We start from the raw sequence: 16,685 nt of genomic DNA on the forward strand, positions 1-16,685 counted from the left end.
TTCTTCTCGTTTTAAATACTTAACACCGAGTCACACAACGCGTGACGCGTTCATGAATTTATGGTTGGCTTTTTCTCGAGGCGTGAGCTTGGGCCGCCTGTGACAAGACAATTGCGTAAACAATACTTGACATAATAACATTATACACAAAAAACACAGGATTTTGGATCATGTATTTATTAAAAAAGAATATCCATACAACTACAATGAAAACAAACATAAGATTCACCTTTCTGATCGTGAGATTAGTACCATTCGCACTGTTATCGTAGCTACGTTCCCTGGCATCAAGTGAATCCAAGAAAAGCTTTTCTTATGTACGTTGAAAACCTCGAAATAACAACTCGCTCAAATAGGCTCTTTTCATCAAAGTAAGCGGTCAGATAACAAGCTTTACGCTGTGGAAGCGAGGTGAGGTATTTTTTTATTCCTTAGAGCGGTCGTAAATATTCCCATACAAACTCTTATAATTCCGCCATGACCGTTATTGCGTAAGATGATCATCTCACAGCTGGAGCTTGGGCCACCTGTGGTGAATCCAACATGGCGTCTTTCTTCACAAGCAGTTTGCATCCATTAGAGTTTTGTTCTTCAGTCTCACGGTAGTAGTGTTGTTCAATAGACTGCATAGAGTATATGCAGTTTGGTTTCAGATTTCAGATTTTGCTCTTTACAACAAGTGCACGTTTTTCAACTACGACATTGGCATACATGGCATACAAGGCATACGAGGCATACAAGGCATACAAGGCATACAAGGCATACAAGGCATACAAGGCATACAAGGCATTCAGGGTTTTCATGGCTTTCAAGCGTTCGCGACTCAATCCGTTCCAGAATTACCACTCAATAACGTCTTTTAGTGTGGATTGGCCGCGCCTTAATGCTCCAGGTAATCGTAATCCAAACACGTTGGAATACATAACGACTGACAAAAGAGTTTTATAAGCAAAAATCTCGTTATTCGTCATGTGACCCGGCCCTGTCCGTGCATGATAACGTCAATCATCATCAAGATAACACGCGTGATCAGCATGTGAACACCTCATTGGATCAGTTAGTTGTCATGGTCTTGAGGATATTATTGCGCAACTTTTCTATTTCGTGGCGGAGGAAAAAAAAAATGACAAAAAAACAAGGCATTTTATGACTGGGCTACCACAGGTACCCCAGTAAAAACCCGCGGCGTATTTAAGAGGCGGATCTAGAAACCCCCATTTGGGTAGTACAACGAACCGAATATGGGTGAGGAGCCCTGACGTCTAATGTCCGCTAAGAATTGATGTTAGAGTATCGTCAGAATAGAACATCCCAAAACCTGATCCCAGATACCTAAATTATAGACTTGAACCAGAATAGACAAGGTCCAGTCTATGTCTTTAGGGATTGTAACACGCAGCAAGACCCACTATCGTATTTAAAGCACAGGTTTCTTTTATTTATGCAAGTATATACAAAGCTGGTTATTTATAACTTAACTTCAAACTATTTAATATATCTCTAATTGGGCTCGTATTATTTAATCAATTGTAATTACAAGGAGATAATAACACTTAATACCACTGCTATTCAGTTCTAAAGTATGTAATATCTAATAATCAACAAAGTGCATCGCTCTAGGATATGATACACGGGTAAAGAAAAACTGCTAATATACGAAAATAACATTAATTCATCTGGTTCTTAAGGTGAAACGAAAATTACACTATTGAAATACTAATACCTGGATTTTCAATATGAAATTCTGTTATAACCAATTTCTTGTTATAAGATAACAATGCAGCAGAAGTAACACATTACAATGACTTGCAATGTTTTTTTCTTTCGTAATGTTTGTGCGAGTTTCTCGCTTTTTGATTGTCACCCCGTGAAGTATTTGTCAGAAAATAAGTGAATTCTCTATCACAGTACGTTTTGTCATTTAAGACTCAAACTTTGAAATGATTAACAATAACATCAACAGATAAATAACTTAAACAAAAGAAACTGCTTTGAACACATCTTCTTACGGAGTTCTTCCCTTACAACCATACCGCACAAAATATTACAGCCAAGTTATTCATTCTTGTTTAAGACGTGCGTAGCTGGCTGCTTCGAGGAAGTTTTGGAGCAGTGAAACTGCGACGTGAGTAGGTGGCAAAACCTTTGAGGTTCTGCCGTCATTTTTGGCAGCTCTTCTGCTGATCTGGACGCCTAAAAGGCTAATTGTCACCTTAAATATTTTTTTCTTACATAAATATTTTTAACAACCAAATTTTACTCTATCATCTGGTTCCGCCAAGCTAAAATAAGTTTAATTTCACCAGAGTTTAATTCATTCGGCGAAACAAATAATAAAAATAAAGATGCTGAGCGATTTACCAGTTACACGCTGTGTCCTGCACAGCATTCAACAAAATTAATCAAGAGTACAAAAATAGGACAGGAACGGGGACCAGCCTAGCTTCCCGTTACAAAAGCTATCAAACTAATTAATCAATTTTTTTTTGGACCAGTTATTCTTGGGGGGGGGGGGGGGGAAGGGAGAAGAGAATATAAGAACTCTGCCATAAGAAGATGTATACAATGTCTAGGAATAACTTTTCTTAAATGTACTTCTCTTACTGACGCAACAATCACCAGTTATACCTAATTAAATATATTTCATCTTAGGCTCTACCAGTAATATTGTAGATCATGTTATCTATGTATTTACACTATTTAAAATAATTAGCTTGACTCTCGATATTTTCAAGTCAAGTAGAATGCTCGGTTTGACAAGCTAGCTGTGCAAGATATTAGGCACTACCGAGCATTTCTCGTGCGGCCAATGGCAAATGAGTAATTTTGTAGCCTTTTTGATATCACGACCACATTTGACATTTTTCTATGCCCTTTGCAAGTAAGAAAACTACCGAGTATCTCAGTTGACTAGGGTTTAACCCGGTGCCTGCAGTTTATAAAAGGTATAAAGAACTAGTTCACATTCCAATCCAAAAAATTTCTCCAGGTATGACAAACATTTCTCCTTCTGTTAAATTTGTAACTTGTAATTTCGTTTTTTTTACTTTGACCGGAATCAGGATGTCAAAGCACTAAGGTGGAGTTCCCGCCACGACCTGAGTTCGCGATAGGGTAGCGACTGTAGCACCCTTCCACTATTTGTAACACATAATACTCTCTCTTTCTCCTTAACTTCACCCTTTTATCATTCCAAACGAGGGGTGGTTGGTACTGATTGTATTTCGTTTTTTGATATCTATCAAATTTCGGTGAGTAGTCGATGAGTCTATAACTTATTGTTCTCTTGTATGCCTAAAGCCATAATCGAGACTTGTGGCAAACACGTCATCAATTTGTTTCTTTTTTTTTTTTTTTTCTTGGCATCTAATAAGCCAGTCTAGATTCGATCCATTTCTTTTCCTGTAAGGTCAAGAAGACTTGAGGTTTATTAATCGCAAGGTTTTCACGACTATTAACTTTAGTTTAACGGTGGTTGAAGACACACATTACGATGTTAGTCATATACATTAATCAACATTAATATAAAAATGATCATCACAGTTAACATGACCAAAATGTATTTAAATAAATACTCGTGTTTCTCAACCTACCTCTTCACCACTATATTTTGATGATGAAAGAAATACTTCATAATTGTTTACAAATTTTCAGTTGTTTATCTTAAAATATACAACAATCTATTTGGAAAATATGGCAGTTACGATTAAAAGTAGCATACTAAACATCTATTATCAAAATAAGTTCTTTAAGGGGATGATTAATGGCTTAAATTATTGGAAAGGATATCACACATGGGCCTTCCTTTTTTAGCGTACTGTGTGCGCTGCACAACAAACCCACTTAAATAGATCAGTCTTGCCACAAAGGCAAGGTTCTAAAAGACACAAAGGCTCGCATACACACCAAAAAGAAGTAAACATTAAATGAGAACCTTGAGTTCAAAAAGGATCTCACTCAATCTAACTTAGCACTCAAAAAATACTTAGTAGTGCAACATAACAGTAAATTCTACAAACTTCAGGCAAATTCAACCCTTTCACGCGATCCCCTGTCATCAAACACTTTACATCTCTCATCATCGTCATCAAAATCTTCTTCCAGAGGTTTGGAAGACATGTCTTTGTAGTAGCTGATACTTTTTCCACGGTAGTTATTAGAGCGGCTCCTCGCATACCAGATGGCCAAAACGACAAGGATGATTACCAAGCAAATTACAATGCCAGCTATGCCAGCTATGACACCACCAGAGAGAGCTTCTGCTGTATCGCCTGAAAATTACAGTTATATTCAAAATTAATTGCCTAATCATCAATAGATCTAAAAATTAAAAATAAACGAGCAGTCAGTGTCTTGAATTCACCACTAGGTTGTTCTCCCTAGTGGACTTCTCCGATAAATTTCCCTGGAAATTCGTTAAAAGAAATTTGCGATATAAGTAGATAACTTTCCCTGGAAAGTCATTAAAAGAAGTTAATGATGTAAGTAGTTAACTTTCCCTGGAAAGTCATTAAAAGAAATTATTGATATGAGATAACTTTCCTTGGAACGTCATTAAAAGAAATTGGTAATATAAAATAACTTTCCCTGGAAAGTCATTAAAAGAAATTAGTGATATAAGATAACTTTCTCTGGAAAGTCCTATAAAGAAATTGGTGATATAAGAGGATAATTTTCCCTGGAAAATCATTAAAAGAAATTGGTGATTACAGATATAAGAAGATAACACCCTTTAGCCAATGTGTGTGTAAATTCATCACCTGTATGTTTTGAAATTGCGAGGATAAGTTTTATGCCGATTATTTTAAGTACGCTTGAAAACAGCGACCTCTCATTGCTCTCACTGAGAATGTTTCAAGATGGTTTCTGTTGCTATAGGTGCTTCCTAACAAGGGTATTTCAGTAATACAGAATTAAACTGAATGCAAATCCTGAGCTGGATATGAGTCTGATTAGCAGTTTTGACTTAAGGGTGCAAGGGGGAATATCATATTGATACTTGCATCCAAACAAGGGTTGGAGGGGGAACACAACTATTAAAAAAAAATTAATTTGCCCATGTCACTCACTTAGCCACAATCCACCAAATGAATTACATAAAACTAAGCTCAACATTGGCGTAGATTGTTTCAATACTCTAATCACCTCTTAACCTGGATTTTGGAGATTGCTGGCATATTCATCTTTTCTTCTGTTGGAACATTTTTATACACATATGCCATAATTTGTTAACCAATTGAATCAAACAGAACAGAGTTAGTATTTATGATTAAAACCCTTACCTTTCCTCTGAAAAGCCACAACTGATCCCTTTGTGGTAATTACAGGAATCTTTGTAGTAGACGAAGTTGGGGCATTGGATGTATCTGTAGCATTTATAGAAGGGGACTTGGAGGGTTTTAACACAACATTATTAGATCTTGTTGATGGTTTTACCATTTTCTTTGTGGTTGCAGGCAATTGTGATTTGGTACTAGCTGAAGTTGCTTTCTGTGTGGTTTTAGTACCTTGGGTGGTGGCTGTTGTTGGTTCATGTGTAGAAGAGGCAGTTGTAGGGGCTGGCTGCCACGGGGCTTCCTTTCCAGTGCATGTTGTGCCATTAGCAGAAATATTCATTCCATCAGGACATCGGCATGTACGACTTTTGGCGTGAACAGCTGCCAACAGGCAGAGGTGACTGCATCCTCCATTATCAACCTTACAGGGATTAGTATCTGAAGAAACACCACAAAATGACATTTATCATTCATCTCAAAGTAAGCCCATGATCACCCAATGTGTAATAAGCAGACATGGTAGTGAAATTTCATATGCCATGTTCCTGTAGAAGGAGCACTCACTTTTCCCTTTGATGTTGTGCACTCACTTTGATGTTGTGCACAGAGAAAAAGCAAAGCAGCAAAACCAGGGCTATTATGCCAATTTTGGTTGATAAGATAACTCAACCATTTGTTCCTCATTTCCTTCTGTAATTTAAGTGTATGTGGGCCAATCCCTTCTCCTTTTGGATTAGAATTTTCTGATCAGTACACCCATTTAGTTTCATTGGGAGTTTCCTGCTTCCCCTTATGAAAAGATTATACAACCAATAGTATTTACATTATTACCATTAGGCTGACGGAGAGGATGAAACACTTTGATATCCATATGAGACCACAGCGTATCCTTGATCTTTTGATTAGACCCACTGAATTTGTTTAGCTTTTTAATTCCCTTGTCATTCTTGTACCAATCTGTATAGTACAACTGGTTCTCAAACACACCCAGCCCAAATGGATGATGCGGCACAATGCTAGCAATGAGACGACGGTCGGAGCCATCATACCTACTAGATTCTATCTTCTTCAGTCTGAAAATAAAAAATTGTTTCCAAATCAAAATTGCTTCCTTGTGGGGAAGTTAGGGATTTTTTGTCCCATGCTTGTGACAAAACAAACAGTTTTGATAAATCTTTGCATTATTTTGAAAGTTGTACCAAAATCACTCTGCTTTGGGCCCTGCTTTACCCAAAAAGAGATCTAAAATGAAACTCTGAACACCTAACGTCTGATCCAAAATATAAGTTTCACCATTAAAATGGACAGCAAGAAATGTTAGATATCCTTCATTTGATAACCATGATGGTCTAACCAATGACCGAAGTTCCTAAATTGCAGACGATGCCAATTGCATTTAAGAGTGGTGGCCAGTATTCAATGGTTAATATTACTGCTCCCACAACTTAGAGATTTGGACATACACCATTGATATAATGCCTTAACTGTGTAACCTTTAGAAGAAAAATATTACCTTGCATCAGCCCAGTAGATTCTTTTCAGGGAGTAATCAATTGCAAGTCCATTTGGCCAAGCTAACCCTTCAGAGACAATGACTTGTCTTGTATTTGGGTCTCCATCCATAGCTGCCTTTTCAATCTTTGGGTTGTCCCCCCAGTCAGTCCAGTATAGATATCTACAAATTAACAGAAAATTAACCCTTTACCCCCCTTACATCAGTATCCATATTCTTCAGACTATTCACCATATATTTCCCAAGGTGCTAACAAAGAGAATTTGTTTAAGAATCAAGAGCTGCTTTAGTTGATGTCAATTCCTCTATTCTCTAAATCTTAAGGTTTGATTCAAGGGTGCTATTGTACAGAGAAATTAGATGCTAGTCACTCTTGGGGTTAAAGGTTAACAGGGAGCTCATACACTGCAACAAACACTCCTTGATGGTTGGCTAACAGTCTACAGTCCAAGGCTGCTTATGTTTCAGAAATTACACTGGTTTCATTAAAATGCAAAATTGTTTTAACATGTTGATCTCTTTCTGTGTGCATAACCATGCATGCAACTAATTGTACAAGCACAATTTTGGATCTCACCATGCAGTATCTCTCAGTAATATTGAGGATTGCATGACAAGGATTTCCCTAACAGGTTGAAACTTATTAATTTTTCTCGACATTCTTATCAAATGAGATCCAAGCACTATTTATAACCTTTCCTGGATCCTCAATGTTTTTCCACAAAAAGTTTGAAAGAATAACTTTACATCCTTTCAATTTTATCCTCTAAAAAACAGCTTGGCTAAAACCTTCCATTTACAGAAACTATAAGCTCTACAAATCCTCCCACTGTCCCTTCTGAGTGTCACCTCGAGCATTCTCAGGAATGTTAATGTTGAGCTTAGTTGCCCATTCACAAAGTAACCTAATTCAGAGTTTCAATATAATTGATTGAACACTTAATATCATTAGATCTAATGATTATATAATATTTCAAAGCAATAATTAACACACCTTAAGAGAGGGTCCACAACAATGGCTCTTGGCTCATCTAGTTCAGAGTCAAAAAGTGTCAGTCTGTGAGAACCATCAAGTTCTGCCACCTCAATTCTGTTGAAGTGCCCATCTGTCCAGTACATTTTTTTGCCAACCCAGTCAATAGCAATTCCATCTGGAGTGTTAGTACTGTTTTGTATCAAAACCTCACAATCAGCTGAAGTAAAAGAAATAAATCAGTATAAAAAAAATTAACATAGCAAATTAGTTTATAGTAGTTGGATGGGGAAAGGGTAAAGCTTGTGAAACCAAGGAAAATGATAGTTCACTACAGAAAGAGACAAATGGTGATTAAATTCTCTTACACTTCCCTGATTGCAAAGTTTTGACTTAAGAGTTTCTTTTTCTGTTACCCATCAAGTAATTGGAATATCTTTACTAAAACACACAATCTGTAATATTCTTATGACAGATACATGTAGGTACTAGAGAATCTCATCACTATCATACCTGCATCTCCTCCATGGGTGGGAATTTGAGCACGACAAATCCTCTCATCTCTGACATCTGTCCAGTACACATAGTTGTCATAGTAGTCATAGTCAATAGCAACAATGCCTTTCTGATTTTTCACAACTATACTGAATGCATTGGAGGTCCTATCCAGAGCCATCTTGTGAATTCCAAATTGTGTGGAATAGAGCAGGTATGGTGTATTATCTGTGTGCATGAACAGGAACACAATGATTTAACCATTAAAAATGCCAAAAGAGCTTTCTTTTTACTCCTAAGTCTTTTCTTCAATATTCAAAACAGACACATTTGTGGGTGGGCTGAAGAGCCCAGCCAACAACGACAAGAAATATGACAACAAGAAAACTTAATATAAACATTTTTTAGACCCATAAATACTCCATAGTCCCATAAACAATTACTGTTCATCAGAACACAGAGGAAAATCACAAGTAAAAAAATTACCTTTCGCTTTACACGTTTTCTTATCAGGCTCCAATTGATAACCTGCGTTACATAAACACTTGTAGCTTCCCTTGGTGTTTTGACAATCTTGACTACACATTCCGTACACTTTACATTCATCAATATCTGAAACAAACAAAAAAAAAAACAAAAAACCTCACACAGTTGAATCTGCTGATGTCCAACCAGCCATGTCAAAAAGAAGTTAAAACTTATTTCAAAATTGTAATAATTGGTTGACCCAGAAAGCTGAAGATATCATAATTCTATCTCATGTTATTTTCTAACTATGAGGTATGGTTTGCCACAATTAACTTGACTCAGCCTGGTTATCTCTTTCCTGTATGTACTATTTGATCAAATTCCTGCTTTGATGTTTCATTATGCAGCTTTAATGGTTTGGACTTTGATGGCATATCTTAACTGGTAGTAATTTCTATGTTATCAACTCAATAAAATTGTTTCTAGAAATAGAAACAAAGAGCTGAAGAATTTTACATACTATCTGAATAGATCAGGTCAACAATGGGAAATTGATGAGAGTTTCATTAGACTTGACAATATCTGCATGACTTGTAGAAAAGCTGACATCAAATCAAATGAAAAATGAAAAAAAATGTACCATCACAATTTTTCTTGTTTTCAGCAAGTACATAGCCTGAATGACAGGAGCATTCAAAGCCAATCCTCAGATCATTACATATTTGTTGACAGTGGCCATTGTGATCCATACACTCATTGATATCTAAACAGAAGTACATAAAAAAATTAAATTAAAACAAACTTTATCACAATTCTGTAAAAGAACTCACTGACACAATCTACTAAATATCATTTTTCAATGTGGAAAAAATTTTCCACAAAAATACTTGTTTCCAGTGGCCTGCATTTTTATGGGCACACAGACCACTACATGTAACATACCGCAGTTTTGCTGCTCATCCTCCCCATCAGGACAATCTTTATTTCGATCACAGACTTTGGATTTTTCAACACACTTTGATGTGCTTCCACACTTGAATTGATCAGCAGTACAGTTAACCACTAGATAACAAAAAAAGCATTCAATCCATTAATTCTTTAGTTGGTAACCCAGATCATTTACTTTCATTATGTAGGGCAATATAGATTGTATATGAAGGCAAAACATTAATTTAGAAGGGAAAAAACAAAAAGCTATGGAATATGGTAATTATCTTGTAATAAAGATTATATGAAGAATAATCTTCATTCTATGCTATTTTTAGGAGTACTTTTTCTCCCGGGTATAACCAGAACACCTTGGGGGGTGAATTGGGAACATTCACTTTCTTTACAATGTACATAACTGCACTCAAAAAGAAAAAAACTACTTGCCCCAGTACACATGAGGTTAACACCATTTCTCAAACCAGTTTTACCAAGGATCTTAAAAGTCATTCTGGCTACTTAACAGTAATATCTGGTGCAAACAGTTCTAAAACTAACCACAGAAACTAGTACTTTCATCTGACCCATCCTCACAGTTCAATACTCCATCACACTTTTTAGTATTTGGAATGCATTTACTTCCATCATTGCACAAAAACTGATCACCAGTACAGTTAACAGAAGAAGCTGAAACAACAAAATATGCACAACTTGACAAATGTAACTTAATTTCAAGTCTTCACTGAAGTCTTCTTTTCCCTTATCCTAGCTAATCATTGATAGATCTCACTTAATCATGGTAAAACAAACATCTTTTTATATATTTTTATATCTTTTTTATATAGATTAGATTAGTTTAGTTTAGGTGTCCTTACTTAGTGGGAAACTGCTATCTTTTTTTGACACGTAAATAAAGTTTTATTATATATTATTATTATTATTATAATCTTTCATGCCCTCTCATTCATGAACTATTTCTGTACTCACAACATCCAATCTCATCTGATCCATCATGACAATCATTTTCGCCATCACATTTCCAGTGACCACGGATGCAGGTTCCATCACTGCAGCGAAACCTGTTTTGTGAACAAACTGGTTCCCTGCGACATCCATTTTCATCTGAGGCATCACTACAATCAGAATCACCATCACATTTCCAACGTAGGGGAATACATTGCTGATTTTGACAAGTAAACTGGTTTGCACTGCAGGTTTTAGCATCTAAAAGAAAGAAAATTAGAGTGTACTTAAACAGGTAACTAAACACATAATAAAGGTTTTCTTCGAGTCCCCCACAAGGAATCAAGCCCCAGACCTTTGAATTTCACTCTCTGATGCTCATCACTAAAAGAGAACTCCACCAAGAAAATGACCATTGGGAGTACTGCCAAAGTCCTGGGGTTTCAGTTGCAGGGGGAGATGTTATCTTTGTTCCACACTTGTGACAAAAGAAATCACATCCTTCTTTCAAATGAATCTTAAGGGTCAACAAACTATTTCTTACCACAGTGGTGAGGTTCTTCATCAGAGCCATCGCCACAATCATCATCACCATCACAAACATATGACCAAGGCAAACATTGGCCGTTGCTGCATGAAAATGCACCACTTGCACAACTTCCTTGTGCTGAAAAGTGTAAGTAATCACAAATTAATTTGAATTAGCCATGCACTTAATGCTTAAGAATAAAACTTGCAAAGACTGAGAGTTGGACTAAAAAAAGAAAACAAAAAACAAAGCAGGGATAGAGATAGGGAAAAAGTTGATCAGGGACTTAATATACTTGCATAGCCTATATGTAAACAACACTTTTTACATTTAATCCTTACCATTATACAGGATAATTTTCTAATATGAACCTGTTTCTGTTCATGACTTGCTCACCAAGAGGTATACTAGACTCATTGATTAGGCATCAGAAAGTTAAATCAGAAGGTACAAGATACAAATCCTTATGTGGAGAATTCATATTTTTTCAAACAATATCATATACTTACAGCAAAATAGTTCTTCCATTAATTAGAAGATAATCTAAAATATTAGTTACACCCTCAATACTTAAACCATAAGCATGCTTATACTTAGTTTAATACTTTCAGTGATTGGATAACTAAATCAATACTTCTCATTAGCCTTAGATCTGAACTAACAAGAGGTAAATTTAGTATACATGGTTTTTATAATGCTTACTTGTATGATTTGCAAATTTCTTTATTTTTCAATGTAAAGAAGTTATCATTAACCATAAAATTATCTTTTTAGTGTTGTTGCTCTTAAAAACCATATCTTCCCCTTGTGTAGACATGTTCACATTTTTTTTCCTCTTTGCAGGATAAATGGACTTCAGAAATGGAAATCATCAGTCTTCCGTGTGAAATTTTAGTAAGACAATATTGTGTTGTGAACCAAAAAGCAATTAAAAGCCCACAGAGAGAGCTAGCAATTAAAATCATATAGTACAAGTGCTTGCAAGGATAAGAGTCAGTGCCTTCCCCAAGGTTTGATACTGTTTTTTGTTTTTCTACAGGTTATGTTGGGTTGTAATTTATTTTAAATATCAAAATAAATCTAGAAGTACCCCGTCCTGAGCCATCACATGCCTCCTCATCAGAATTATCACCACAGTCATCATGTCTATCGCACTTCCAGCTGCTTCTTATGCATATACCATTATTGCATTTGAAATCTTGGCCACTACAGCTTACATTTTGTGCTAAGAAAATAAAATATTTGGCTCAAAGCTTAGATTTATAGTAATAATAGTACAAAAATACATGGATTCTCCCAGAATACCTCCTATGTAGGTACCAAATGTTACTAGGATATTTTACTCTTTAACCCGACAAAATCTGATTACTTCCCATAACAATTCCATGCCTATTTTTCTCTTGAGATCTCTTGACTAACAGACAATGGTTTAAACATAAATGTGGAACAGTTCTCATTAAAAAACATTTTCCCCGAGTCTCTTTAACCAATATATATGACTTTCCATGCCTTAAGGGTAATATTGTAATATTCCATACCTTTCAAGGGGGCTATCATACAATGAAGTTAAGAAAATTATAGGTGTTTCAATGTGAAGTAAGTGAACTAAAAGAAGTAAATGTCAGAGGAAGTTTAGAAATTACCACTTGCTTTAATCTCTCCTTGGAAGGAGTAGGTTTCTCCTTCATTAACAGAACTGGGTAAAGGAGAAACAAATTATTTCTAGGGTAATGGGACCTGAAATGTTGCGTGAGAAAAGTGTTCTGTGTTGTGGTCTCAATTACATTACTTAACTGATATGTTTGTCTCTATCCATTACCAGTTTCTAGAATATCTTTTGATATTGTTAGCAAAATCAACCCCACCTAAGGGTTAAAAGGTTAAATAACCATTGTTCAGCTGTTAACGTACCACAATTTAACTCATCAGAATTATCTTTACAGTCATCTGCTTGATCACAATACCACGATTGTGGGATGCATCGTCCATTGTTGCAGCGGAATTCATTTGCTTGGCATGTCTGGGGAGCTATAAGACACCAATGTAACAATAACTTCAACAACTAGACTAACCTGATGTCTGAGAACTGAAACCTCAGGGGCTACAAACTTAAGATTTGGTGGCCACTGATCACTGTTGTCACTGACATTGGACTTCAAATTTCTTGCATATTTTCCTGATATTAAAATTTGCTACTTTCAGGCAAAAGATTTGTGCCTCTGTAATATAACTCTGTCAATTTATCATGTACTTACGACAACCATCCTCATCTGAATGGTCCCCACAATCATTATCTCTGTCACATCGCCAGTGCGCAGGAATGCATTGTTCATCTGTACAGGTAAACTGTTCTGATCCGCATTGATATGGGGTTGAGCTAGTGGGACTAGATATCCCTGTAAAAGAAAATGGCAAGACGAACAAACATGGATATTATCCTTATTATCAGTATATCAACTGCAGACCTGAGGAGGCCTGGGGACAAATTCTCCCATAGCCTCACTTCCATTTTAATTAGAACAATTGTACTTGACACAATCCAATTATGACCAAGTGTTCTGTTGTGCCATCTCTTCATATCTTTTTCAGCCAATGAAATTAAAATGAGACAAGATGGCAGTAATGTTTATAGATTGAGACTGATAGCAAAGAATTCTTTCCAGCTGTTAATTAGAATTTCAAATCCGTGGTTGACCCTTCCCCATAATGGTTGGCTTTAAAGACTGCCAAATATCTGTTAAATATTTACATGTCTGCTTCCCATGAAATTTCGAGAACGACCAAACATTCCAATCATATCTGATTTGTTAAAAGAGGTTTTCAGTGGTCCAATGAAAAATCCGCTGGTACCAGTACTAGAAAAGAAATCGAAACCAGGATTAAGACTTTGGACCCAGCTTGAGACACATTTTCTAGTCATCCGTAGCTGATGCAATAAATCGCACGCGCCCAACATATGACGGGCAGCTGACTTAATCACCAAGGTACTGATGTCTGAGTCTTGAAAGCGATAAAGTAGGTATAAAAAAAGTAATCACCTAAACAGAACACTTTCCTTTCAGCGCCGCATGAAACAAAACTGGAACAAAGCGAATATCGATCTCTGTGCTATCGAAACCCACGCTAAGAAACTCGTGCTCCTTCGCGCCAATACTGCAAACAATTGATATTTCGGAAAAAATACAACGCGGTTAAATTTGTCACATGATTGATGAACTATTTAAGAAATTTCAAAGAAGTTGCCGCCAAAAGACAAAGCATTTCAAGCAGGAGTAACACAAATTAGAACATAGCGCTAACAATTTCACACGATCTCTTTCATTTCCTCACTTCGATTACGACCTTTGTACAAATATATTGTAGACGAGAAGCATCGACGAATAACGTTGTAAATATTTGAGGCGCCGAGGAAACACGACATAGGCTTTCACAAAACATAATATATTGCCCTCCTACGAAAAGAATGATGAAATATCTTATGAATGGAAGAAGCTTACGCAGAAGCTTATCACCCACGTAGTAACCACGTCGTAGTAAAAATTTGCATTCCAAACAACTATAAAGTCAAAGATTTTCTAGACTTACCAAAATTAGAAATAACCTTTGTGCGATTAAAAAAAGTTCAAGTAGTTTAAAAATACAAGCAATACTTAAAGTACCCAAAAGAGTCTGATTTTTTTAAATATGGGCTTGAACTGTCGTAAACACAGGTGTGTAGTACGCCTCACTGAAGAAATACCGCCAAAATGAGAGCCATAAATTTATCATAATTGTACTTTAAATAAAAAGAGAAAGACGTTCAGAAGAGGAAAACTTTGACTTGAAAACGAAATTCGGGAGGTAAAAACATAGCCATAACTTGACAGGAAAAAACGGGAAAAAAACGAAGAGACTGTCGCTATCAATTAGAGAAGAAATACGCCACGGTACGACGTCAAGCGAGAAAATACTACAAATATCCAAATTTACAATAGAATACCTTCATATTTGATAAAATCATCTTACACGTTAACGTTTTAGCTGTGTAAATTAATTCCACTGCACGTGGTTCCAATGCTTTCAATTTCAAAACTCACCAGGGTGAACTGTAGTGAAGATATAAACTAAACAGTATGCCACATAGACAACTTCGGTCTGCAAACTCATCCTTACGACAACGACTTCAAAGCGTTTTAAACTTCTTCGTAAATGTTCGTTTCACTAGACAATAGAAAATAGCTTCGTACTTTGGTAACTTTTGACTAAAAGAGACTCCAGCCACGCTGGACTGAGAAGAACGCCGTTGTACTAATGAATGAATGGGCGCGATCTCAATGTTTTGATGATCAAGACATGCTCACGCGCATCAAATGCGCGGGAAAAAGATGATGCAATATGCCACTCACACCTTATTCACATGTTGTGAGGGGGTCGAACCGACCGCCTTCGCAAAAATAGTCCCTTTCCTCGATGTTAAGTTTAAAATTGGCGACTTTATTTCCGATCTTAAGGTTATTTATTTCTTCTTTTATTCTTTCCTTCTTTTTCCTTTTTTTCTGTGACGCCTTGTGCAGCTGAAACATTGGGATAAAAGGAAGCAGCTAATATTCGACTAGTCATTTCAGATTCGATCCAATACGCGTATGTTGTGAAAATTTCGTTTTTTAGCTAGTGTTCCTGTTACTTGTGAGGATCTTTCAGAATCATAACTCGAGGTATTGAATTATAATTTTGTATTTCGTAACTTCAACGGGAACATCGCTAAAAGCGTCACCCAGGGTATTCTTCACTCGATCATTGCTTATACAACTGCTGTCAGATTGTACACTCTAATTTAAAATGTACGACGAATTTTTACAGCGCTTTAGCAATACTGCCTCCTTTAGACCCAGACAGAGTTTTTTTTTCTGATCATTGATTGTCGCCATGGCAAGAGGAAGAATGAAACCGTTTCAAAAATGCGAAAATGATAAGAGAGGCACGCTTAGCAAATACGTCAACCAAGTCTTGTGACTCGTTATATTGACCAACTTTACCACGTTGCTCTTGAAAACGATGAATAACATTTGTTCGTTTCCAAGCGGAAGAGAATCCTTATCACCGGAACACTTAAAAGCTTCAACTGCACCTGTAAAGGTGACATGTTTCAGTTCGTTTTTCATTCCTTTAAGCTGGTCTCTGCATTAGTTGAAGTTTTCCCAAGAAAGATACACTGTGTACTTCCTGCGGTAGTAAGACACGCTTTCACTCATTTCCTGGTCGAACAAAAAAATAAACATCTTTGAATTTTTTTATTCCCTCTTAACACGCTTGATTTTGCATCAGCTCGGAGGAATTCAAACTGCGACAAAATTTAATTGAATTTCTAGTGAATAATTTACGAGGGGAAGTCAAGTAGGATATTTCATCCTTTTTTTCAACATGAGACGACTCCAGCGAATGGTTAAAACGTCTATTTGTTTACACACACTAAAAAGTATGTCAGTTATTCTTTCTCTAAATCTGACAGTTTCATTGAGGACCTTTAGCTTCAGCCGTCAGCATGAATATTTTATATTTATT

The 16,685-nt window shown here is 36.3% G+C and overlaps 1 protein-coding gene across 2 annotated transcripts; it reads right to left on the reverse strand.

Annotated features, from left to right (window-relative positions):
* Positions 1-1,416: 1,416 nt before the first annotated feature.
* LOC131780838 (low-density lipoprotein receptor-related protein 8) lies at positions 1,417-15,461 on the reverse strand. 2 transcript variants are annotated; one of them, XM_059097431.2, is made up of 17 exons: positions 15,221-15,461; positions 13,400-13,540; positions 13,056-13,172; positions 12,235-12,369; positions 11,160-11,282; positions 10,640-10,876; positions 10,211-10,339; positions 9,668-9,787; positions 9,366-9,488; positions 8,744-8,869; positions 8,276-8,485; positions 7,784-7,982; positions 6,790-6,951; positions 6,108-6,349; positions 5,484-5,714; positions 5,283-5,429; positions 1,417-4,271 (listed from the first exon to the last, which is right to left on the reverse strand). In XM_059097431.2, the coding sequence occupies exons 1-17, from the start codon at positions 15,288-15,290 to the stop codon at positions 4,021-4,023; spliced, it is 2,763 nt and encodes a 920-aa protein (XP_058953414.2). In that variant the 5' UTR covers positions 15,291-15,461; the 3' UTR covers positions 1,417-4,020. The 2 variants fall into 2 exon arrangements, with proteins under 2 accessions (XP_058953414.2, XP_058953413.2); XM_059097430.2 differs by having other exon boundaries at positions 5,283-5,714.
* Positions 15,462-16,685: the final 1,224 nt, after the last annotated feature.

The sequence above is a fragment of the Pocillopora verrucosa genome, chromosome 1, assembly GCF_036669915.1.
Source record: "Pocillopora verrucosa isolate sample1 chromosome 1, ASM3666991v2, whole genome shotgun sequence".
Classification (NCBI taxonomy): Eukaryota; Metazoa; Cnidaria; class Anthozoa; order Scleractinia; family Pocilloporidae; genus Pocillopora; species Pocillopora verrucosa.